The sequence below is a fragment of the Phyllobates terribilis genome, unplaced genomic scaffold (genome assembly GCF_046119375.1).
Source record: "Phyllobates terribilis strain yellow unplaced genomic scaffold, ASM4611937v1 Scaffold_2__4_contigs__length_985480577, whole genome shotgun sequence".
Classification (NCBI taxonomy): Eukaryota; Metazoa; Chordata; class Amphibia; order Anura; family Dendrobatidae; genus Phyllobates; species Phyllobates terribilis.
The window spans coordinates 354,884,863-354,910,974 of NW_027362762.1; the positions used below are offsets into that span (position 1 = coordinate 354,884,863).

General features: G+C 43.3%; 1 protein-coding gene across 1 annotated transcript in view; it reads right to left on the reverse strand.

Annotated features, from left to right (window-relative positions):
* LOC141252069 (zona pellucida-like domain-containing protein 1) overlaps window positions 1-26,112 on the reverse strand; it is a 420,789-nt gene that overhangs the window by 210,235 nt on the left and 184,442 nt on the right. Inside the window, exons 6-8 of the mRNA XM_073670458.1 lie at window positions 20,049-20,129; window positions 19,533-19,704; window positions 16,186-16,294 (exon numbers count right to left, since the gene is read on the reverse strand). Coding sequence (XP_073526559.1) covers window positions 16,186-16,294; window positions 19,533-19,704; window positions 20,049-20,129 — 362 coding nt within the window. The remainder of the gene's footprint in view (window positions 1-16,185; window positions 16,295-19,532; window positions 19,705-20,048; window positions 20,130-26,112) is intronic.

A 26,112-nucleotide genomic window follows, 5' to 3' on the forward strand; every position in this document is an offset into this window, starting at 1 on the left:
GCGGCTCTGAGGCGAGGCAAGCTCACACAAGTTCCATGCCTGGCCCATGTGCTTAACCTCATGGTTCAGTGGTTTCTCAAATCCTATCCAGAGATGCTGGATCTGCGTGTTAAAGTACGCCGCCTGTGTGCCCATTTTAGAAAGTCACCTACAGCTTCCGCCGCCCCTACTGTGTTTCAGGAGCATTTGCAGCTTCAGGCTCACAGATTGGTGTGTGATGTCCCCACGCGTTAGAACTCTGCACTGCAGATGTTGGGAAGGATTTGTGAGCAGAAGATGGCAATTGTTGAGTACCAGCATCAACAAGGCGGTCGGTATTCAGTTCAGACTCCACACATAAGACCTCAGGAGTGAACATGATGGTGAGCGGCGATGACACCAGAATTAGCGTCACCATCCCACTTCTCTGTCTTCTGAAATGCTCTCTGCTCATAATCAAAGAGGATGCATTGCATCCAGAGCACGATGAGATGGAACAAGGAACCATACAGGGTGATTACACACAGCCCAGCCTCATCTCATCCCAAAGTGGATTGGGTGACAATGAGGAAGAGGAGGAAAAACAAGAGCTAGTTTCATGCGCTATAGACGGTACTACCTTCACAACTGTCATACAGTCTGTTCAGCATGGATGGCCAGAGGACAGAGAGGAGGAGGAGGAGGAGAGCATGGTTAGTCATCCTCTTGGTGAGGACATGGGATTCTTGCCTGTTAGTAGTCTGGCATGCATGGCTGAGTTTATGTTATGCTGCCTTTCCCATGACCCTTGCGTTCTCAAAATTTTGGGTGATAGTCATTACTGGTTGATGACACTTCTAGACCCACGCTACAAGGAGAACTTTATATCTCTTACTCCTGAGGCGGACAGGTCTACAAAAAATGGACAGTATCAGACGGTCTTTTTTGTGGAACTGTTAAGAAAATTCCCATATGAAAACGCTGGTGGTAGAGGTCACAGTTCGTTGGACAAGCAAGGAGTACAGGAGAGAGAGACACAACTTCAATCCAGCAGAGGCAGGGGAACACTGTCAAAGTTCTGGGAGAATTTTCTCAGCCCTCGCATCGCACAAGCCCTGAGGTGCGGGGTACTCTCACAAGGAGTGCAAAGTTTGGGAAGATACTGAAGGAGTACCTTGCCGACCGTACCAACGTCCTCCATTGGTACGACCTGTGCCTTATAATTATTGGGTATCCAAGCTGGATACGTGGAATGAACTGGCTCTCTATGCGTTGGAGGTCCTGGCCTGCCCTGCCGCCAGTGTTTTATCAGAGCGGGTTTTTAGTGCCACTGGTGGAATTATAACTGATAAGCGCATCCGCCTGTCAACTGAAAGTGCTGACAGGCTGACTCTTATAAAAATGAGCAAGGGCTGTATTGGGCCAGACTTCTCAACACCACCGAATGATAGCAGCGTAAAATAAACTCAAATCCAGTGTCTTTTTTTGGGAGGTGTATTCCCATGCACATCTTCACACCCAAACATGGGTATACGCTTCCTGATTTTGGCTATTTGCTCTTGTCCTCCTCCTTCTCCTCATCCTCATCCTCCACCACCATATCACCATGGTGACCGTGGTCCATGATGTAACACCCAAATCATTTTTTTAAAGGGTGTTTATGATGCCCATAAAAAATTTTTTATACAGTATGTTCATGTATACCCACAAGGGGTAAATGTTTGTCAGCCCATACACTTAGCTCATGGGCCTTACAAGTATAGGAGACCCGCTCCTTTCTAATGGGAACATTTTTTTATGAGGCCCTCCTCCACGTCTTTTCCAAGGGGCATTGGAGTGCCTCCCAATTTTTGGCAGCCCTAGCATTCACTGCATAGGCAAACACAATGGGATACCCACTTCCTAATAATGTGAACATTGTTTTTCAGGAGGCCCCCCTCTTTGTCTATTCCAAGTGGTATTGGAGTGTCTCCAAATTTTTTTTTGCAACCCTTGTATTCACTGCATAGATAAACACAATGGGAGACCTACTTCCTAATAATGGGAACATTGTTTTCAGGAGGCCCTCCTCTAAGTCTCTTCAAAGGGGTATTGGGGTGGGTCCAAATTTTCAAAGTGGTATTGGGGTGCGTCCAAATTTTGGGCAGCCCTGCCACTCACTGCATACGCAATAACAGTATTGGAAACCCACTTTTTAATAATGGGAACAATAATGCATAGCCAGCTGATGGCTCTCTAAGAATAGTGAGGGCCGACTGCTGGCCCTTTAAGAATAGTAATGGCCGCCTGATGGCCCTATAAAAATAGGCTTTGTGACTTTCAGTGTCCCTCCTTCATAAATGAAACACGATGTGTCTGATGATATCTCACACACCACATGGCCAGATAAGGTTGTAAAATGTTAAAATGACATTTCCTGGTGAATGCATGTGTCACGATATGTATGAACATAGCCCAAGGTGTGGAGGAGCATTTTTGTTTTCGGCTATTTATTTTGCTTTATATACAAGTCATTACGCTGGGAAGGATGTTCCTTAACATATTTCCCAGGAAAATCCATTTTGGTTTCGTTTTTGTATGTTTTAGTGTGAGTCCGTAAAAGTGGCATAATACCTCTAACAACGTTGTTGACAGAAGTGACCTGGGAGTCAGAAATGCTTCCAGGGGTGTTCCCCATGCTGTTCCCATGTCATTTGAGCATTGTTCCCATCGATTTGGGCAATTTTTAGGCCCTCTGCAGACCACGGGGGGAGCCGCCTGAAAAATGCTTGAGTTTCCCATAGACTTACATTGGGCTCATTGCTCAGGTAGAGCACCCGAAAATTCCAATGTGCTCGACCCGAGCATCGAGCACCCGAGCATTTTAGTGCTCACCCATCACTATGTATTTGCATTAAATAGCTTGTAAATACTTTTATGCCCAAAAATGACCAAATTATTTTAGGAGTGATACCTTTATTGACTATCCAGAACAATTATGTTTGCAAGCTTTCAGAGCACAGGGGCTCCTTCTTCAGGCTGATTTACACCTGGAATATCACTCCTAGAATACTTTTGTCAATTTTGGGCACAAAAGTATTTACAACGATTTTTCTGGCTAAAATGGTACTACAATATAGTTTTATATTGTACATCATTAAATAGTTTGAAAGGGGTTGGATGCTGAAGACTTCAGAGTGTTACATGTGACTTTTCAGGGCAATTTGAGACTTTGCAGAACTTTCAATTTGCAGGGAATCAATTTATTGTAAATCAATTGTTTTTCAATTTCGCAAAGCTGGCAAATTTAAATCTCAAAAGATTGACTTATCTCTAAGGTGGTTGGTTCCTTCCCTCAAAAATTCCCAACAGAGGAAAATAATTGTATATTATCATCTATACAAAACTTTTATGTAAGTAGTGCTTCATATTTAGGTGTTTTTGTTGTCTGTTAAGCCATTCATGTTGTTGTGGATGTTCTCTTTGTGCTTTTAATTATGCTTTTCAGCTATCTGTCAAATTGTGATTGTGTACTGTTGTAATGTTACAGCTAGTATTAGAAGAAAATCTTACTTACTAAGCCAAATGTATCTGGAAGCATTTTGAAAATGTGTGAGTATGTAATCAAGCTGGACATTAAATGGCTATTTGTCATTCTGAATGGCCAGCTCTCATTCTGAATTGTCATGTGGTCCTAATGTACTTTCAGGTGTGATCTTTTCTGCAAACTAATACAAAACACAATATATAAAATGCAATAATAAAAACTAGCATTTGGTGTTTTAATTTTTCACATAGTGAAATGTATACTGATAGCACAGATGACATACACATACACACACACTGGTATATGGTCATGAAAACTTTTTCTTCATAAGGGGTAAAATTGTTGCTGCCATAGGTCTGCACTTAAAAAAAACCCTGCCCAAATACTGAGACCCTTGGCACATGGTACTCCAGAACATCCCCATCAACTGCACTCCTGGTCTTTCAAATCTCTGTAACATCCAGGTCAGTACCTATCCGCTTAGTTTCCATTTTGGTTGCTGGGCGGTGCCACACAATTGTTGCAAGCAAGGTCTTATTTAATTTTTTTTTTTTTTTATGCTGCTCAGTCAGGGATCTATGGGGTTAATTCCTGGCCCATTTTTGTGAGCCCTGGGGGAGACTGTTTTCTATTTAAACTCCTGAATCCTTAGCTCTCACTGCCAGTTAAAAGTTTACCTTACTTGGTTCAGTTCTGTGCTATCTGCTCCTGCTTTGCTTGTTTGACTTCTTGTTGTCGTCTGATCGCTGCTTGTTTCCTAACCATTCTATTGTCTTCTGATTATGTACTTTGACTTCGCTCCTGGTTCTGATCCATCGACTTTAACTTCTCTCTCCTCTGATTCATTCCTTTGACTAAGAACATTTAAATGGAAGCAATCTGGTGAACATCATTGTAAGATCAGATCCCTGTATAGGCATTAAAGGGCAAAGGCAGAAGTTCCTTTGGAATCATCAGTATTTTGCACCTGTGTAGCCGCCATCTTTATGTGGGTTTGCTGCACCCTGGTAGTGCATTTAGTTCGGAAGATCTGGGCAGGTAAACACTGCTGCCCTTTTTTGTTGTGTCTTTTCTTGAATTTGTGGGGGAATATTAATTCTTCTTAGTGTGGCTTTGCTGTTTGTGTTTAGAGTAGGACTCGTAAGCAATAGGACCCTTGTTACGAGCTTGCGTATTTTGGCCAAAATATCAACTAATACCTCATATATTATATATATGAATTTTTATTCCAGGGTGCAGCCAGGCCCATCAGTGTGGGTATTGTAAACTGGGGTGTCTGATCCCATGGGGTGCACTTGGATAGTACCGGGCAGCCAGCCTAATCTAATAGTATGGGCGTAACTAATAGGCTGTAAGCCGGATACTGTGCACTACCCTAGTGTGAACAGCTCTCTATACAAGGCTTTTTGTGTGCAATTCAAATACTAAGCAGTCACCCCCTCCATGAAATGGTAGGTTGTGAGCGATTGTCTCATCAGCAATTTGCACCTGTGTAGCCGCCATCTTTATGTGGGTTTGCTGCACCCTGGTAGTGCATTTGGTTTTGAAGATCTGGGCAGGTAAACACTGCTGCCCTTTTTTGCTGTGTTTTTTCTTGAATTTTTGGGGGAATTTTAATTCTTCTTAGTGTAGCTTTGCTGTCTGTGTCCTTTGGGATCTGCCAGACACAGTGGCCAGTGCCTAGTCTGTCTGAGGCAACCTTTTTGAGCCTATGGCCTCTGGCCTCTGTATTAACAATACAGAACTTCCCAACATACATCAATCATATAATTATCCTGAAATTATGGTTAAAACATGCTAAGTTTGCTTTTCTCAGCAAGTGCTGTTGAACAATTTGTTCTCAATATACTTCAGCATCATGAAATTAACAATTTCTGCAAAAATAATTGATAGATGACAATCAACATGGATACTTTTTCTGTTGCCATTTTTTCAAAATATGAACAATGCAGCAAAATACAAACATTGCCTATTTTATGTGAGTTAAAGCTAGACTTTTTCATCCAGAGGGTAGATCTCATGTACCATTGGTAAATTTTGGGGCTTACTCAGTTTGACCTCCTACTAGGTCAAAAATAAGCAATCCTTGTGTGGAAAAATTAAACTTTTATTCCATTCTTAAAATTACATAGCAGAAACAAGAAAAGGCAACATTCAAGCCATATTTGGCCTTTTTAAATTGTAATTACATTGATAAAGCACATCTATATGAGCTGTATTTTATCATTGTAATTCTGGCTTGAAAAAGGCCAAATATGGCCAAAATGTATCGCTTATCCAAACAAGAATTGAATTGGGGCATTGGATATTCTGGACTTCTATTGGAGCTGAATTGCTATCATGCGTAAAACCAATGTATATTAGCATATAATAGAAAGAAGGGAAAGCCAAACATCAGAAACAATAAAAAATCCTCAAAAATTCTGTATTTTTTTTATACTTTTCCATCTTTCTTGGAAGAAATTTAGGTTTTGATCAAAAAAAGGGCATCAAAAACTGCCACGTAAATGTATACATTATTCCAGCTTTAAAAGGTTATTCCCAACTGCAGGTGTGGGTAGATTAAGACTTTCTTATCTGATCTCGAGAACATGGACTGCTAAACATAACCAAGTGCAGTGTATGGCTTTTTCCAGCAATCACCTTGAAATTGAATGCATATGTGGCATTTAGCTTCCAAATTTTGTGAATAGTCTCTTGTTATAGTTGGGCATGGAAAGAACCCTTAATTATCATTCACTCTTTTTTATTTAAAGGGAACCTGTCATATGAGAAAGCACTATTAACCTGCAGATACGAGGTTAATCTGCAGGTTAATAGCATTATGAACCTGCCCGACGCCCCCACTTAGAGCCCCGCTGTTGGGAGGAGTTGAACGTTATTTCCCCCCAGCAGCGTTCAGTTTTCAGTCACAGGGGTGGCGCTGGTGCGGGTTCAGTCACTGCTATATGTACAGAGTGCAGTGGCTGTAATTGCCCCCTCGGAGGAATACAGTTCATGTCCTCCCAGGAGCGGAGCTCTCAGTACGGGCACTGGGCAGGTTCAGAACGCTATTAACCTGCAGATTAACCCCATATCTGCAGGTTAATAGCGTTTTTTCACGTGACAAGTTCCCTTTAAATGTTGCCAATAAAAATTAAGAAGGCTTATATTGTATAATTTATGGAAATAATACCCACGTTAATTATTTATTGTATCAGTGAAATATAACTTTTTGAAATGTATATTCCAGTGTAACCAAAACAGAATCCTTAAATGGTGTGAGTGACATTTAATTAAGAAATACAGTATATTCTGTTTTTACAGATCTTCTTGTATTGTTTTTAAATCAGATAAACTGAACTTCATGTTGCTAGAATAGTTGGAAAATAAAATCTTCACAAGAAATCAAACAGGAAAATGGATTATATTGTATAGTAATTGTAAGATATGTGTTTGTCATTGTACTACAGCAACCATTTATTCCTTTCATCATTCTCTTTCCTGTACTATAAAATCAGAATTTTAAAAGCATCATATATCTTGATTGAACAGAAAATGATAGCTACAGTGTATGATCTAGCTTTAAGGTGTCCATACCCCTTAGATAACTTAAACTATTACTTTCAAAATCTCTCCCATAAACATGCATATGATCTTAATAGGGAAGAGGAATAACCTGTTGCTAGAAACCTCTGACAATGATTTATCATCCTTGAGAGCAAAGAATCAGGAATGTCCAAATACTGTATACCAAATCCTTCAACTTTGGCGCCACGAACGGGATATGTAACCCACCCGTTATCACCGGGTATTGTGTGCCTAGAGACTGTATCTAATACTGAATGGGGCACCCGCCCCAGAAGAACGGGCGCCATTATGTGCGTGATCAAAGACAACAATACAGAACCTCCCATCGTGGGCCGGGTCCCAGAATGGCGCCAAAAGCGCAACCCGCCCCCTGCAACTGTGGTCATTCTCATATATGTGTCCATCAAGGTGGGGAAGATGCCCCCAGGTGTGACTGACAGCAAGAAGCCATGGGACCACCCCAGAAAGGGGAGAGGGGAAAAGAAAACTGGGAAACAGGGTGTGGTCTCCATCAGACCAGACAGACCACACCCGGCAGGCAAGATGGAGGGAGGTGAGCCTGAGACCCCAGCCCGTGGCCTGCAGCCAAGCGAGACACCTCTTACCCTGGCAGAGGTGATCTACAAGTTGACCCTGGAGGATGTGGAGTTCCTCCATGCCGAGATGCGTGAGCTTTTCCGGCGGGTAGGAGAGGCCGAGAGGACAGCCATCGCCGGCTGGAAGGAGGAGGTGCTGAGGAAGATAGAGGCCAGGCGGCAGCGAGTCCCGTGTTCCACCGACAGCACCCCAGCCCCGGCGGAGCCAAACCAGTATCAGGAGGCAGAGAGCAGCCAAGGAGCGGCCGCGGGAGCAGGTAGGAAGAGTTTCCCTGTCCCGGCCGCAGACCGCGCTGACCTGCTCCTGGGTCCCCTGGCGGCACCTCTATACCCGGGCGCACACGCTCCCGACTTGCTCCCAGGCCCACATTCTACTGCACTGGGCGCCTGTTGCGCCGACCAACTCCGCGATCCCCTGGCAGAATCCCCATACCACCTGGTCAGCTCCACCGATCCGCTCCTCAATCCCTTGGCGGAATCCCCATACCACCCGGGCGCCTGCTCAACTGACCTGTTCCTGGGCCCCCTACCGGAGCCACCAGCCCCTGCACCTGAGTGGGCATGCGGAGGCCCCACTTATGACTGGTCTGCCAGGACTGCCGACCAGGGCGGACTCCCTCTGATGCCCACGCCTGCACCCCCGGTCGCTTGCCCAGGAGGAGATGAGTTCCGGTGGGACGACCGGAAAGGGGACCTCATGGGGTTCCCGAGGGAGACGCAGGCCCTGGCACTCCAGAGGGAAGAGGAGGGAGCTCCTGCAGCTGACAAAGGAGTGATAAGACCGGCAGGTGCGGTGGGAGCACATGGAGGCCTGGAACATGGCGGCCAAGACTCGAGCCCGCCAGGCAAGACCCACTACACCCAGTCTCCGTCTGGAGGGGATGGTTGTGAAGTTTGACTTGGACGCCGGGTGGGGCTTCATCCGAGAGCCACAGACGGATCGAGACGTCTTTGTCAACCGGCGGGACGTAGAACCCCACCTCCAACAGGGGCATCCTGGCTGAGACCTCTATCCCGGTGACCGTGTCACCTCCACCCGTCACAAGGGAGAGCGCGGGTGGTATGCCCTCCAAGTCTACAAGGTGGCGAAGGAGAGAAAAGACATTCCCCCGCAGAACAAAGCTGAAAACCCGGCTGGGTCTGTCGGTAAGAATCAGGAATTCCCCCAGCGGGAACCCCACTATTGAACTACGTATTATGGAGACTGTATATAGTTACCTGGAAAGGTATGGCAGAGACGTTAATAGAGTTTGTGTGTGTTACCCAGTTACCCGGTAAGGGTATAGAGACATTAAGGTAGAGGACGGTGATCTCCCTAAAAACTTTCCATTGTACATAATTGCACTTCTTAAAGTGCCCCTTATTGGTTTTATGTAACAACGAATGACCTCAGAACAAAAACCCGTTTGGTGTGGCCGAAGACGTGGTCCAACACCTGGATCATCTATGCCCTGCAGCCACGCCAAGGGCCTACGTTGAGGGTTTTCGGACGGGTCCCTCATGCTGCTCTTGTTGCACCTTTACCAGTGAAAAGGACATCCGGCTATAAATTTCACTGCAGTTGATTAAAAATGTTGTATATGAAAAATGTTTTATTTGTGAAAGATGTGTTTATACAAGTGAAAAGAGTTTTACTGAAAGAGTTCTATAATGTTTTATATATGTAAAGAAAATGTTATAATGTTTTGTTGAAAGTAACCAGTAACGTTCAGGAAAAGTGCCTCCCATGAAGGGAATAAAGGTTATGTTTATGATCTTAAATGTGATGCATCTAAAAATTTACATGTCTGTGACATACCCTGTTTTTACTCTGTTCCAGCTCGCAGACATGCTGTGTTTTAGTAAGGGGGTATGTGGCGCCCCTGCAGGTTCAGTCGCCACAGAGGTACTGCATCTCACCCAGAGGTGTGGTATCTCACTCTGAGGTAAGGATGGAGTACTGACCGGGACCCTAACACCTGCATTCATTACACCACACTTCAGAGGGCAGGGCGAAATTGCTCCTACGGGAGAGCACAGTCCCTGGTCCCTGGCTGGAGTGGGGGGGGCCAAGTGAGGGGGAACCATGTAGTGGGTGTGGGAGGAGGACGTAGATCAGGAGAGCACTTCAGTAGCTGTATAAAAAGGGGAGCCATCTTAGAAAGACAAGTCAGTCTGAGGAGGAAAGTGAGGGGAGCAGAGGCTCTGCAGGAGCTCTGCTCCAGAGGCGGGCCTAGCCAGTGAGGCCCAAGTCTGAAGAGAGAGAGAGGGGAGCGGGAGGAAGGCTCCAGAAGAAAAGAGGGGATCCTAGGGGTACGGGAAGTGCTGGAGGCCACCCGTATGCCTGAATCAACCAGGCGGTGGAAGGATCAAGACGCAGAGGGGACCGGCCCCTTAACTGGTGGAGAACTACAAGGCTCAGCTAGAAACTGGAGGCTTCACTACTTTCAGGGTGCAGTGGCCACATCCGCAATTATATCGCCGAGATGGTGGCCACAGAGGTTCCAGGGGACTGCAGGTCGCCCAACAAGACCCGAGGTTACCGGATTGGGACTCTGATTGCGAAGCGCAGGGCAGGAGGGTGTGAGAGCCAGTGCAGGAAGACAACTTTGAAAGGCACACAGAAAGGGGTCCCATTAAGTGCTCCTAAATTATCTGGGAGATTGCTGAACCCCTGCTTGGTGAACGCAGCGTGACGTTGGAGGCTGTACCTGTACAGTGCAACCTGAGGAACTTAAGAACTGTGAGTAAACTCGGAAGACTGCACCCCACTGTCCCTGTGATTATTGCTGCGCCATCAACCCCTGCACTACAACGCCCAGCATAACCCATAACATCTACACTGCCCTGGAGCTAAGCTCTACCTGTGGAGAGCCACACCATCCCTGCTGCAGTAACATCAGCTCCAGAGGACCTGCTCCACTGCGGCGGCTTCCTTACCGCATACCGCAGGAGGCGTCACAAACTATATATAAAAACTTTATCAATCCCCTGTAAATATCCCCTTTTGATTGACCGCCCTGGGTCACGGACTGGGTCACCGCCACTGTGACATCACCCCTAGCATCAACCGGCCGGGCACCGAGTACCCCACGGCCCAGGGGTCGCGTCATCTTTGGCGTCACGAACAGGATATGTAACCCACCCGTTATCACCGGGTATTGTGCGCCTAGAGACTGTATCTAATACTGAATGTGGCACCCACCCCAGAAGAACAGGCGCCATTATGTGCGTGATCAAAGACAACAATACAGAATCTCCCATCGTGGGCCAGGTCCCAGAATGGCGCCAAAAGCGCAACCCGCCGCCCTGCAACTGTGGTCATACACATAGATGTGTCCATCAAGGTGGGGAAGATGCCCCCAGGTGTGACCGACAGCAAGCAGCCTTGGGACCGCCCCAGAAAGGGGAGAGGGGAAAAGAAAACTGGGAAACAAGGTGTGATCTCCAGCAGACCAGACAGACCACACCCGGCAGGCAAGATGGAGGGAGGTGAGCCTGAGACACCGGCCCGCGGCCTGCAGCCAAGCGAGACACCTCTTACCCTTGCAGAGGTTATCTACAAGTTGACCCTGGAGGATGCGGAGTTCCTCCATGCCGAGATGCATGAGCTCAGCCGGCGGGTAGGAGAGGCCGAGAGGACAGCCATCACCGGCTGGAAGGAGGAGGTGCTGGGGAAGATAGAGGCCAGGCAGCAGCGAGTCCCGTGTTCCACCGACAGTGCCCTAGCCCCGGCGGAGCCAAACCAGGACCAGGAGGCAGAGAGCAGCCAAGGAGCGGCCGCGGAAGCAGGTAGGAAGAGTTTCCCTGTTCCGGGCGCAGACCGCGCTGACCTGCTCCTGGGTCCCCTGTCGGCGCCTCCATACCCTGGTGCACACTCTCCCGACTTGCTCCCAGGCCCAGAATCTACTACAATGGGCACCTGTTCCGCCGACCAGCTCCGCGACCCCCTGGCAGAATCCCCATACCACCTGGCCAGCTCCACCGATCCACTCCTCGATCCATTGGCGGAATCTCAATACCACCCGGGCGCCTGCTCAGCTGACCTGCTCCTGGGCCCCCTACCGGAACCACCAGCCCTCGCACCTGAGTGGGCATGCGGAGGCCCCACTTATGACTGGTCCATCACGAATGCTGAACAGGGCGGACTCCCTCTGAAGCCCACGCCTGCACCCCCAGTCTCCTCCCCAGGAGGAGAGGAGTCCCGGTGGGACGACCGGGAAGGGAACCTCATGGGGTTCCCGAGGGAGATGCAGGCCCAGGCACTCCAGAGGGAAGAGCACTGCAGGAGGGAGCTCCTGCAGCTGACAAAGGAGCGATATGACCGGCAGGTGCGGTGGAAGCACATGGAGGCCCGGAACATGGCGGCCAAGACTCGGGCCCGCCAGGCAAGTCCCACTACACCCAGTCCCCGTCTGGAGGGGATGGTGGTGAAGTTTGACTTGGACGCTGGGTGGGGCTTCATCTGAGAACCGCAGATGGATCGAGACTTCTTCGTCAACCGGTGGGACGTAGAACCCCACCTCCAACAGGGGGATCCTGGCCGAGACCTCTATCCCGGTGACCGTGCCACCTTCACCCGTCACAAGGGAGAGCGCGGGTGGTATGCCCTCCAAGTCTACAAGATGGCGAAGGATAGAAAGGACATGTCCCCGCAGAACAAAGCTGAAGACCTGGCTGGGTCTGTCGGTAAGAATCAGGCGTTCCCCCGGCAGGAACTACACTATTGAACTACTTATTATGGAGACCGTATATAGTTGCCTGGAAAGGTATGGCAGAGACATTGCAAGTTAATAGAGTTTGTGTGGGTTACCAGTTACCCGGTAAGGGTATAGAGACATTAAGGTAGAGGACGGTGATCTCCCTAAAAACTTTCCATTGTACATAATTGCACTTCTTAAAGTGCCCCTTATTGGTTTTATGTAACAACGAATGACCTCAGAACAAAAACCCGTTTGGTGTGGCCGAAGACGTGGTCCAACACCTGGATCATCTATGCCCTGCAGCCACGCCAAGGGCCTACGTTGAGGGTTTTTGGACGGGTCCCTCATGCTGCTCTTGCTGCACCTTTACCAGTGAAAAGGACATCCGGCTATAAATTTCACTGCAGTTGATTAAAAATGTTGTATATGAAAAATGTTTTATATGTGAAAGATTTGTTTATACAAGTGAAAAGAGTTTTCCTGAAAGAGTTCTATAATGTTTTATATATGTAAAGAAAGTTTTATAATGTTTTCATGAAAGTAACCAGTAACGTTCAGGAAAAGTGCCTCCCGTAAAGGGAAGAAAGGTTATGTTTATGATCTTATATGTCATGCATCTAAAAATTTGCATGTCTGTAACATACCCTGTTTTTACTCTGTTCCAGCCCGCGGACGTGCTGTGTTTTACCAAGGGGGTATGTGGCGCCCCTGCAGGTTCAGTTGCCACAGAGGTACTGCATCTCACAAGATGGAGTACTGCCCGGGACCCTATCACCTGCATTCATTACACCACACTTCAGAGGGCAGGGCGAGATTGCTCCTACGGGAGAGCACTGTGCCTGGTCCCTGGCTGGAGTGGGGGGTGAACCAAGTGAGGTAGAACCATGCAGTGGGTGTGGGTGGAGGACGCAGATCAGGGGAGCACTTCAGTAGCTGTATATAAAGGGGAGCCATCTTAGAAAGACAAGTCAGTCTGAGGAGGACAGTGAGGGGAGCAGAGGCTCTGCAGGAGCTCTGCTCCAGAGGCGGGCCTAGCCAGTGAGGCCCAAGTCTGAAGAGAGAGAAATAGGAGCGGGAGGAAGGCTCCAGAAGAAAAGAGGGGATCGTAGGGGTACGGGATGTGCTGGATGCCACCCGTACGCCCGAATCTGCCAGGCGGTGGAAGGATCATGCCGCAGAGGGGACCGGCCCCTTAACTAGTGGAGAGCTACAAGGCTCAGCTGGAAACTGGAGGCTTCTGTACTTCCAGGGTGCAGCGGCCACATCCACAATTATATCGCTGAGAAGGTGGCCACAGTGGGTCCAGGGGACTGCCGGTCGATCGACAAGACCCTAGGTTACCGGATTGGGAAACTGATTGCGAGGCACAGGGCAGGAGGGTGAGAGCCAGCGCAGGAAGACGACTGAGAAAGGCACACAGAAAGGGGTCCCGTTAAGTGCTCCTGAATTATCTGGGGGATTGCTGAACCCCTGCTTGGTGAACGCAGCGCGACGTGGGAGGCTGTACCTGTACAGTGCAACCTGAGGAACTTAAGAACTGTGAGTAAACTCGGAAGACTGCACCCCACTGTCTCTGTGATTATTGCTGCGCCATCAACCCCTGCACTACAACGCCCAGCATAACCCATAACATCTACACTGCCCTGGAGACAAATTCTTCCTGTGGAGAGCCACACCATCCCTGCTGCAGTAACATCAGCTCCAGAGGACCTGCTCCGCAGCAGCGGTTCCCTTACCGCATACCACAGGTGGCGTCACAAACTATATATAAAACTTTATTAATCCCCTGTAAATATCCCCTTTTGATTGACCGCCCTGGGTCACGGACCGCCACTGTGACATCACCCCCAGCAACGACCGGCGTGGCACCGAGTACCCCATGGCCCAGGGGACTCATCACATATTTTAATCAAAAATGATGCATTGCTAAAATGACCACTCCATTATTTCAAATCTAAGGTAGTGATTCTGTTACTAACAAAAATATAGAGTAAACATATTAGGCATATTTTATTAGAGAACAATACATTGATAAACTGACCCTTCTATTGTTTATCGCTAAGAATAATGATCCTGTTTCTAGCATAAGGCCACGACTCCCCTATCAGTATTTGTTCAGTATTCAGTCAGTATTCTTTCCAGGAGTGGGAGCCAAAACCAGGTGAGGAACAATCAGAGAAAAGGTATAATAGAAACAAGTGCACCAATTCTGCATTTATCACCCATTCCTGGTTTTGGCTCCCACTACTGAGAAAAAATACTGACCTAATACTGATGGTGGGGCTGTGGCCTAAGTAAGCAAATTCCTTATCAGAGAGAAAGAGGACAGAGACTCCAGTGTCACCTATTAAAGCAGCAATTCCAAAAGCCAACATTGATCCTTTTAAAAGGCAAACACCCTGAAACACGTGTCTTCAAATGGAGCTTCCGGTTTTGGCTTCTTAGCGTAATTCATATGGCAAGGCACTTTAAAGGGTCCATAATGACAACAGGTAGCACTAGAACTCTTGTCCTCTTTCTTTCTGAAAGGACATTTGCATATTTAAATTCCCAGGGGAGCATTGCAAGGTATATACTATAAGTCTCCCTATAGCAATTGGGTGCTTTTCAAAAGGAGAAACGTCACTCCTTTAAAAGTCTATCAAAGGCCAAACTAGTTCTCCTGATTTGTATTTATGAGGTGCAAATTACCCCAAAAATGTGTCCGCAAATAGAGTTTCTGATTTAACTCAGTCACTGATTTAACCTAAGTCATGTGCCAAGGGCTTTTAAAGCATCAAGATTAGCTTTTAGGATTGCACCCTCCTATGGGTGTCACTAGAGGCCTTGGTCGCTTCCTCTCTGATGAGCAATTTAATAACAAAAGTAATGCATAGGAGAATTGGGTGCAATTTATGGCCAATATTTGGATTTTCCTAGTGCCAATTTAAAAGCTTCAACTCATACTTCTTATTTAGTTAACATCAGATAGGCTTACTTGTATAAGTATAGCGGTGAGTCAGCCATGACCTCTCCTTTGTATCTTTATGTCCTCCTAGCTCTAATATTTTGGCAAGCACCTACTACAGCTGTTCTCTGCAACACTGGCTATAGCTAGAAAATGTGAATTGAAAAGGAAAATTCATGATGATAATCCTACTGTCTCTGGCCAACTACTACAACAGTCCTCATAACGCCACTTCTGCTATTCAAATATCAGTGCCATAAGCAAATACATTTTCTGGCATGCGTGTCAGCCTAAGCAGATAGAAACTTCTTCCCTATTTACACAATAGTCCTTTACTTGCTCTGCAAACCAGCAAATCTGTAGTTCCCAAAAGTTGACCAATCTTTTTTTGTTCTCCTCCAAAGGGCCTGCAAAAATCAGGCAATAGATAAACATCCAGGTCCCTCACCCAGTGCAGGCAGATACTGGCAGTTATAACCCCTATGTACAGAAATGCATACATTTTGGACCTGTATAATACATTGTGTGTACTGTAAAGCATGATCTCTGTATGTATGCATAAAGCTATAAATTCTAGCCATAAAAATACATAGTGATCATTCTCTACTCACCAGTAGACATTACCCAGTCTTAATGCTACAAATTTTGTGTTTGTTTAGTGCCTGATGTCCAAAAATTACTTATCTGCATCTATGCTCTGATATCACATACACTATAGATCAATAGGGACTTAGGCATTCTGTTCCTTTTCTCACAACAGAAAGCTATATCAGCCATGACAGGCTGATCATGCTTAGCTCTGTTACCCTTCACTTTTATTGGACAGGTAATGTGAAAGCTCCTACCCATCTTAGCTTGTAATAATGTAAAATAAAAATTATGATCTATAAATGAGAATAACATTACCACTTCTTGTAATAATGGGTCCAGCAGATACAACAGCATTTCCAGAAAGACTGTGCGGGGCGAATGTAGTCTTTGTATGTGCATCTCTTCTTTCTCTGTTGTGGCATGTCTGTAGGAATATACAACAGTTACTGTTTCCAGACTTAATAGATATATGGCATATTTTAAGTAAAGGTTCACAATTGTTATTTATTTAAAAGTTCAATTAATTCTATGGTGTCATACATATGAAAAGGGGTTTCAGAGTATAGTATAAACTAAAAAAATGAGTATGAAAAATATGATCTAAATAAGTGACAGATTAGTAAAGAGGATGAGAGGTCACTGCCGATGAGGGTATAATGAGGAAGGAGATAGTAGGTGAGGTAAGAAGTTGCTCATATAGCAGAATAGTGCCAGACGGATCATTATAGGCTGTAGGCTTCTCTAAAGAATGTTTTCAGCATGCTTTTGAAAGTGTCTAAGGTTGTGGATTATCAGATGGTTTAGTATAGTGAGCTATAGATCATGACAGGGAAATCATGGAGAAGGTTTTGTGATGAGCAGAAGAGAGCAAAAAAAAATGTTGTGTAAGGATCAAAGTTTATGTGTCGGGAGGCATTGAGTGATAAGGATAAAAAAGTATGAAGTGAAGAGATTGTGGACAGCCTTGAATTTCATTATACAAATTTTTAATTAAATTCTTTGGGCAATGGCTAGGCAGTGAAAGGCTTTAAAGTTGGGAGAGGCAGAGGACTAATGAGGAGAGAAGTGGTTAACCAGTCATCAACCAGTTATCAGGGTTGAGGATGGTTCAGAACGATGCGAGGATGTAAGGTGGGTTGCAACAGAAAATGATGTGGCTTGGTGAATGGGAATGCAATAGCAGGAATCTGTGGATATGAGAATTTTTTTGAGTTGATGGTGGCAAGAGAAGGTTAATTTTACTATATACTGCAAAAATGAAGTACTGATCAAACAATTACAGGTTCAATAATTACCAATAATGTCCCTGTATATGTCAAAGTATGGCACTTAATTTAACAATATTTTAACCTTTTTTCTGGGCTATAACTTTTACCTAGAAAAAAAACAAGAGATCCATAAGGTATTAAAAACAAAATCCTTTATTAAACCATATAAAAGAAAAATTGTATGTTGGGAATGCCTCTAAAAGGGGACACAAAATACACCTGAAGTCAAATGACCAATACAGTGAGTGGGAAAAATAAGTATTTGATACACTGCCGATTTTGAAAGTTTTCCCACCTACAAAGATTGGAGAGGTCAGTTTTTTTACAGTAGGTACACATCAACTGTGAGAGACAGAATCTAAAAATAAAAAACAGAAAATAACATTGTATGATTTTTACATAATTAATTATGGTTTATTAAAGGTTTTTGTTTTTAATACCTTATGGATCTCTTTGTTTCTTTTTGTGGGTATAAATTATAGCCTGTTAAAATTACAGGCTTAAGTCAACCAATGTAACAAAAAAAGATGTAAAAAAAATTAGATAAAGTTTTTGAATATATTGAATCACCCTTTCTTACCATTTATAAAAAAAATGATTTTAAAGAAAAATAAATAAACACATTTGGCATCACCTCATCCCAAATAAATCAATATGTCAAAAGATAAAACTATTTAAGGCTGTAATGCAAAAATAAATCAAAATACCACAATTGCATTTTTTGGTCTTTGCATATTCCTCAAAAAGTTCAATGAAAAACAATCAAAGCAGCATATACTGGATACCCCAAAATAATACAATGAAAACTATTGCTCTCCACTCAAAGAAAAGAGTTCTAACGCAGCTCAGAAAACCCCCATTTTTTCACAAAGTTATTTTTTTTACTACCAAAATCTAAAATCTAAAAATAAAAAATACAAATTTAGTATTGCCAATATTGTATTGACGTGATGAGGAATGTTGCAATTTATTTTTACCAAACATTAAATGTCGTAAAATCAAAACTATAAAAATGTGTTTTTTTCACCATTTCACCCCACTTGGATTTTTTTTCCTGTTTTGTAGTACATTATATGATACAGTGAACGAAGTCTTTCAAAACTATAACTCACTGAAAACAAGCTGCCATAAGGCTATGATGATTGGGAATGCAAGTTATGGCTCTTAGAAGAAGAGGAATAAAAAACAAAAATTATTCCCTTCAGGAATGAGATAAAAAAAGGGCTCAGTCGAAGGTTACCCTGAAACAGCGGACTTGTGAGACTATGGAAGGTGTAGAGGTTAAAGGGGTATTCCCATCTCCAAGATCCTATCCCAAAATGTAGTAGGTATAATAATATTAGCAAATACCTCCAATTAGAAATGTAGTATAGGTTTTTGGATTCACTATGTCTCTTTCCTCATGTGCAGGCATTGCAGGACCTTAGGTATTCATGGTTACGACCACTAGCTAATAGCTGCTATATCAGTGGTTGTAACCATGGATACCAAAGGTCCTGCAATCCCCTGCACATGAGGAAAGAGACATTGCAAATCAGAGAAACTATACTACATTTCTAGTTGGAGGTATTTGTTAATATTATTATTATTACACCTACTACATATTGGGATAGGATCTTGGAGATGGGAATACCCCTTTAAGGCCCCATATACACAATTGAAAGCCACACAATATTATGGAGATAATGCAGTCATTGGCAATCCATGAGAAAATACTTCTCTGTGTCAGACTATAATGTATTATATAACACAAATCTGTAGTGTGGCCATGTGCAGTGCCTCTTGTTGTATAAGAGGGCCGTGATCTTTTCATGTTTCATCGTTATCAAGTTGGATGTACATTTCCTGTTAAAAAAAATAATAGCATACAATTATGTTTTTTATGATTTTTGTAAGACCATTTCATGTGAAAAACATTCTGTGTGCAATGCTTTAAAATGTATATTAATGATTCTCCAACACAAACCTGTAGTGTGTCCTTGTGCATAAGCCCTTATTGTGGAAGAGTGCCATGACATTTTTTTGCTATATTGTATTTTGCTATAAAGATGACTGTAGATGTTGATACTTTTCCTTTTGCGTAAATAATGGTATTGTGTTCTCTAATGTTTGGCATAGTTTGTATTTTTCAAAAAGATGATCTAATGTAACCTTGGTGGTTTTCTTGCTTTATTATTGAATATTTCCAAATAATGCAATGCTCTGTGTGAAAGTGTTTTTGTTTTTGAATTGCCTATTTTCCTCTTTTAGATTCATTTTAGATTCTGATTAATTCTCATAAAAAATATTAGGCTATTTCCACCAGGAATATTTTTTACAATGTATATATTAAACTGAACACAAAAAAATGCATTTTCCATAGGTTTTTTCAAGATAAACAGTTTCTATACTTACAGGCGTTAAATAATGGCAATCATCTGATCTACACAATTTGGTAACGCAGTGCAAGAAGACAGTGGACATTTTCTGGTTTTTATGTTTGACGAACCGGAACACCTCAAAGGAAAATCTCCCCATTTGACTTTTGCCATTTTCAAAAATAGTTGTTTGTGGATCTTTATCACAGCTTTGAATGAAAGAAAAATAGCACATCAATGAATAATGACATTTTTGCCAAAAAAAAGCTTTGATTTTAGTAGAGTTTTATTAAGCAAGTGCACATAATATTTTAGTGTAAACTATGGAGAAATTTGACATGTAATAGGTGATCTTTGAGTCATGACCTAAAGTAAATAGAATTGTTAATATGTATGCACACATATATGAAACTATGGGATGGATATGTGCATAGCTACAGTAACATTAATGTAAACTGATATATAAACATATATTATTCTTGTATCACAGCTATAATCAAATATAAAACATAAATCACAATATCCTATTGATATATAAAATGGTTCATTTTACCTGAGAAAGAGATCATATCTGATGTCATCGTTTGGATTACCAGACGGTGTTGTATAACAATAGTCCATTAAAACATTCCATCTATATTAATAAATCACAAAAAAATGGTAGCGTAGCAAGAGAGAGAGAGCAAAATTATGTTATTATATCAAATTTATACATATACATCTATTTATTTTTTTTACTATATTTTATATAAGTAGCAAGACAAATATAGTTCCAAAAAATATTTATACAAACAACTAATTTTAATTACAGCTTAAAAGAGTGATCCGGGTATATACGGTAATATTGTTCACGTATCCTAAGGATAAGTCAGCAATATCAGATCGGTGGGGGTACTGCACCTAAAACAATTTGGGAATAGAACCTGATCTGCAGTACTTGGAAGCAGCTTCTACACATTCAACAAGGCTGTGTTGATCAGCTTTGTTCAAAATGTATATCCAGCTATCACAAGAGACATTGATAACTGATCAATGAGGGAATATGATGTCAGATCCCCACTGATCTGATATTAGTGACCTCTCCTAAGGATAAACAAGTCCCTATGGTACCACGAACATAATTTATCCAATATCATTAATGACGTATCTGGAAAGCTCAAAGCCCCCCATACACATTTAACTAATATCGTCTGAACCCGCCGATATCAACGGGTTCGCCCAACAATCAAATATGAATGAAGGAACCGGATGACTGATGGTCAGCAGAGATGTCCATTGCACATGTCTGATTTCGGACTGCAGATTGCATTGTTCTCCCATATATAAGCTGCTGGCCGACGTTTCAGTCGGTGGCTTACTCATATAGAACACAGGAACACTCGGCTGAGTGAGGGCTCCTGTGTTTGGGTGAGTCGGCTGAAATTTCTATGTCCTGTACAATCAGTTGAAGCATAGTTTGGAAAACAGCCCTCTAATGTGTATGGCCTTAGGGTAAAGGAACTCAACTACAGCTAATTAAACATATCAGATAATTGTAATAGTAAAAGAATTGCTTTCTAGTTCCAGAATAAAATTAAAAAGGTTACTTCATTTGATAAATGCTAAAACCAGCATGGCACTTGGCATTAAAGTAAAGAGAGAAAAAGTGACGCCTTTCAACCGCCCACTGCGGTCTTTGTCAAAGACCGCAGTGGGCGGTTGAAACACGCCACTTTTTCTCTCTTTACTTTAATGCCTAGTAACATGCTGCATTTAGCATTTATCAAATAAAGTAACTTTTTTACATTTTATTCTGGAGCTGAAACGCAATTCTTTTTCTATATACTTCTTTTGATCAGAATGGAGTTCCGTGCACTGGAGGATTCAATGTGGTGAGCTGACTTCTTTCTCCAATGTTTGCTAATTGTAATAGTGCTATTAAAGGGTCGGGTAACTACCTGGAGTTTCTCTTGAATTGCTTGAACCAGGAATTTCTGGTTCAAGCAATTACATTCATAAGTCACATGCTTAGAAAGGAAGTCCACCTGTGTGCAATCTAAGTGTCACATGGTCTGTCAACACAATTAAGCAAGATACACCACTAACCAAACAACACCATGAAGACCAAGGAGATCTCCAAACAAGTCAGAGACAAAGTTGTTGAGAAGTATAAGTCAGGGTTGGGCTATAAAAAAAATCCCAATCTCTGATGATCCCCCAGAGCATTATCATCAAATGGAAAGAACATGGTACCACAATAAATCTGACAAGAAAGGGCCGCCCAACAAAACACTCAGCCCAGGCAAGGAGAATATTAATCAGAGAAGCAGCACAGAGACCAAAGGTAACTCTGAAGGAGTTGCAGAGTTCCCAATCAGAGACTGGAGTATCTGTCCATACGACCACAGAAAGTTGAACACTCCATAAAGGTGGCCTTTGTGGAAGAGTGGGCAGAATAAAGTCTTTACTTAGACACAAAAATTGTAAGGATCATTTTGAGTTTGCCAAAAGACATGTGGGAGACTCCCCAGATGTATGGAGGAAGGTGCTGTGGTCAGATAAGACCAAAATTGAACTTTTTGGCCACCCAAGTAAACGCTATGTCTGGCACCAAAACATAGCTCATAAACCCGAGAACATCATCGCCACAGTGAAACATGGTGGTGGCAGCATCATGCTGTAGGGATGTTTTTTGGCTACAGGGACAGGGAAAATGCTCAGAGTCGAGAGGAAGATGGATGTTACAAAATCCAGGGATATCTGTTTCAGTCTGTCAGTGATTTGAAATTGGGACAGAGGTTCACCTTCAAACAAAACAATGACCCAAAGCAACACTCCACTGGTTTAAGGGGAAATGTGTAAATGGAGTGGCCTAGTCCAAGCCCAGACCTTAATCCAATTGAGAATCTGTGGTCAGACTTGAAGATTGCTGTTCACCAGAGAAAACCATCTAACTTAAAGGAACTGGAGCAGTTTTGCCTTGAGGAATGGGCAAAAATCCCAATGGCAAGATGCGGAAAGCTCATAGAAACTTATCCAAAGCAACTTGCAGCTGTAATTGCTGAAAAAGGAGGCTCTATAAAGTACTGACTTTAGGAAGGGAAATAGTTATGCACACTGAAGTTTTCATTTATTTTGTTCAATTCGATGTTTGCTTCACAAAAAAAAAGAAAATCTAATGTTCACAGTTGTAGATATATTCTTTACATGAACTGATGCAAACCCGCCAAAAAAACAGTGGAATTCCAGGTTGTCAGGTAGGAAAACATGAAAAATGCCAAGGGGGTGAATACTTTTGCAAGTCACTGTATCTAAAGAGCACAATAGTAATGCCTTTGTAAGGATGCAAGTCAATTTGGGGCATTCGAGTGAATGTTATTGCATTTTTTAATAATCTGTAAAAGGGACAGTGACCGATTCCTTTCTAAGATTGTCAGCCCAAATGGGGACAATGCCAATAATGTCTGTAAAGAGCTGTGAAATAAATGGTGCTATATAAGTGAGTAAAATAAATAAATACATTTATCTGACTGTTCACATGGACTTGGATAACCCAGCCGTTCAATGATTTCCTCGCTGAATCTCACCAAAACAGCATGATTGTTCCTTTTGCGTCTTTTGTGCTTTTGCTAGCCTATGGTGTTGATTTTAAATACCTATTTCTCACTGTGGCTGTGCCTTACAGATTTTTTTCACTACGCAATGAGAAGCGTTAAATGAATGACAACTTGTTTAATAGCTGTTTACAGAGGCTGACGTTGCTTGAGATGCAAACTTAACAATCTGTAATAGATCACTGCATATACAGTTATATGAAAAAGTTTGGGCACCCCTATTAATCTTAAGCTTAATGTTTTATAAAAATTGGTGTTTTTGCAACAGCTATTTCAGTTTGATATATGTAATAACTGTTGGACACAGTAATGTTTCTGCCTTGAAATGAGGTTTATTGTACTAACAGAAAATGTGCAATCTGCATTCAAACAAAATTTGACAGGTGCATAAGTATGGGCACCCTTATCATTTTCTTGTTTTAAATACTCCTACCTACTTTTTACGGACTTACTAAAGCACTATTTTTGGTTTTGTAACCTCATTGAGCTTTGAACTTCATAGCCAGGTGTATGCAATCATGAGAAAAGCTACTTAAAGTGGCCACTTGCAAGTTATGCTCCTGTTTGAATCTCCTCTGAAGAGTGGCATCATGGACTCCTCAAAACAACTGTCAAATGATCAGAAAACAAAGATTATTCAACATAGTTGTTCAGGGGAAGGATACAAAAAGCTGTCTCAGAGATTTAACCTGTCAGTTTCCACTGTGAGGAACATAGTAAGGAAATGGAAGAACACAGGGACAGTTCTTGTTAAGGCCAGAAGTGGCAGGCCAAGAAAAACATCAGAAAGGCAGAGAAGAAGAATGGTGAGATCAGTCAAGGACAATCCTCAGACCACCTCCAGAGAGCTGCAGCATCAACTTGCTGCAGATGGTGTCACTGTGCATCGGTCAACTATACAACGCACTTTGCACAAGGAGAAGCTGTATGGAAGAGTGATGCGAAAGAAGCTGTTTCTGCAAGCACGCCACAAACAGAGTCGGCTGAGGTATGCAAAAGCACATTTGGAGAAGCCAATTTCTTTTTGGAAGAAGGTCCTGTGGACTGATGAAACCAATATTGAGTTGTTTGGTCATACAAAAAGGCATTATGCATGGCGGCAAAAAAACACAGCATTCCAAGAAAAACACTTGCTACCCACAGTAAAATTTGGTGGAGGTTCCATCATGCTTTGGGGCTGTGTAGCCAATGCCGGCACCGGGAATCTTGTTAAAGTTGAGGGACGCATGGATTCCACTCAGTATCAACAGATTCTTGACAATAATGTTCAAGAATCAGTGACAAAGTTGAAGTTACGCAGGGGATGGATCTTTCAGCAAGACAATGATCCAAAACACCGCTCCAAATCTACTCAGGCATTCATGCAGAGGAACAATTACAATGTTCTTGAATGGCCATCCCAGTCCACAGACCTGAATATCATTGAACATCTGTGGGATCATTTGAAGAGGGCTGTCCATGCTCGGCGACCATCAAACTTAACTGAACTGGAATTGTTTTGTAAAGAGGAATGGTCAAAAATACCTTCATCCAGCATCCAGGAAATCATTAAAAGCTATAGGAAGCGACTAGAGGCTGTTATTTTTGCAAAAGGAGGATCTACTAAATATTAATGTCACTTTTCTGGTGAGGTGCCCATACTTATGCACCTGTCAAATTTTGTTTGAATGCAGATTGCACATTTTCTGTTAGTACAATAAACCTCATTTCAAGGCAGAAACATTACTGTGTCCAACAGTTATTACATATATCAAACTGAAATAGCTGTTGCAAAACACCAATTTTTATAAAACATTAAGCTTAAGATTAATAGGGGTGCCCAAACTTTTTCATATAACTGTAGACTGCCATTGTTCTCAATAGCAGGGCCTATTTACATAGGACGATGTGCAGCTGAGAAAATTGATCTTTTGTGCAAGCCAAAAGATAGTTTTACCCAACAAACAAGCATTTTGCGCTTTCTTTGTGTGGCACCAGTCCGGGGGATTACCACAGGATCCATAGGTGCAGGGAGAGATGTACACTTGCGCACATACAACACCTTCCACCCCAGGTCTGAGGGGAGGAGTCAGTTTCCAGGGAGACAGCAAAGCAGCAGTTGGTCTGGTGACGGGTGAAGGAGGATGGAGACACAGAGAGCTGTTGGCTGGGGACCAGTTAAGCCCTGAACTAGGAAACAGGTCTGTGTTGTGAAGCGCCCTAGAGAGAGGGACGGAGGCTAGAAGGAGAAAGAAAGAGATAAAACTATTATCCCTTTAGCTCACCCGGACACCGGAGTCCGAGATTGCTATTAATTCAAGAATAACATAAAAAACCCGGACAGATCAGGAGGATCTATTCCCCCTGAAGAAGAAGGGGAAAGAGCCGCCAAACTTGACCAAGTATAGGACCAGGGGCCCAGAAAGAGAATTGGTAGCCCCAAGGAAAGGTCCTCATTGTCAGTTGTGAAGGACCCCAAAGAAAGTAAAAGGTGGCAGGTTCAGCTTAAGGCAGGACTGATCCCAAACAACGCACACATTGTTAGAGGAGGCCTCACAAATCTCCGGAGTGAATTTCTCTACCTGCACCGAAAACCTGGTTACCCTCCTGAACTGTACCTGTTACCAGACATCAGTAAAAGAAAGGTATTGAAACAAAGACTGAAACAAAGACTTAATGTGTGTGTGTGCCCACTTTGACATTACTGCCTATAGCATTCGTACAAGCCGTATGCCGATCACCTCAGCAACCATACACAGCGCTGGTAACCTATTTTACCAGTTACCACAGGAGGCATCAGGACACAATACTCCCATCATCCGAATCAGTTTGGCGTCACGAACAGGATGCCGGGCCCGGTAGAACCGGGTACTGTGTGCTTAAATTGGACTTTATTGAAAGTTTGTGTACTGTAAAATGGGCCGTCATTACTGCGTCATAGAGAAATTGAGCTGCGTCACAGAGCGGGGAGAGAGTCGCGGTTGCGCGGCTAAAGAAGTGTGAGGATAGCCCCGCCATTTTTTTTTAGAGTCACCGGTGACCGAA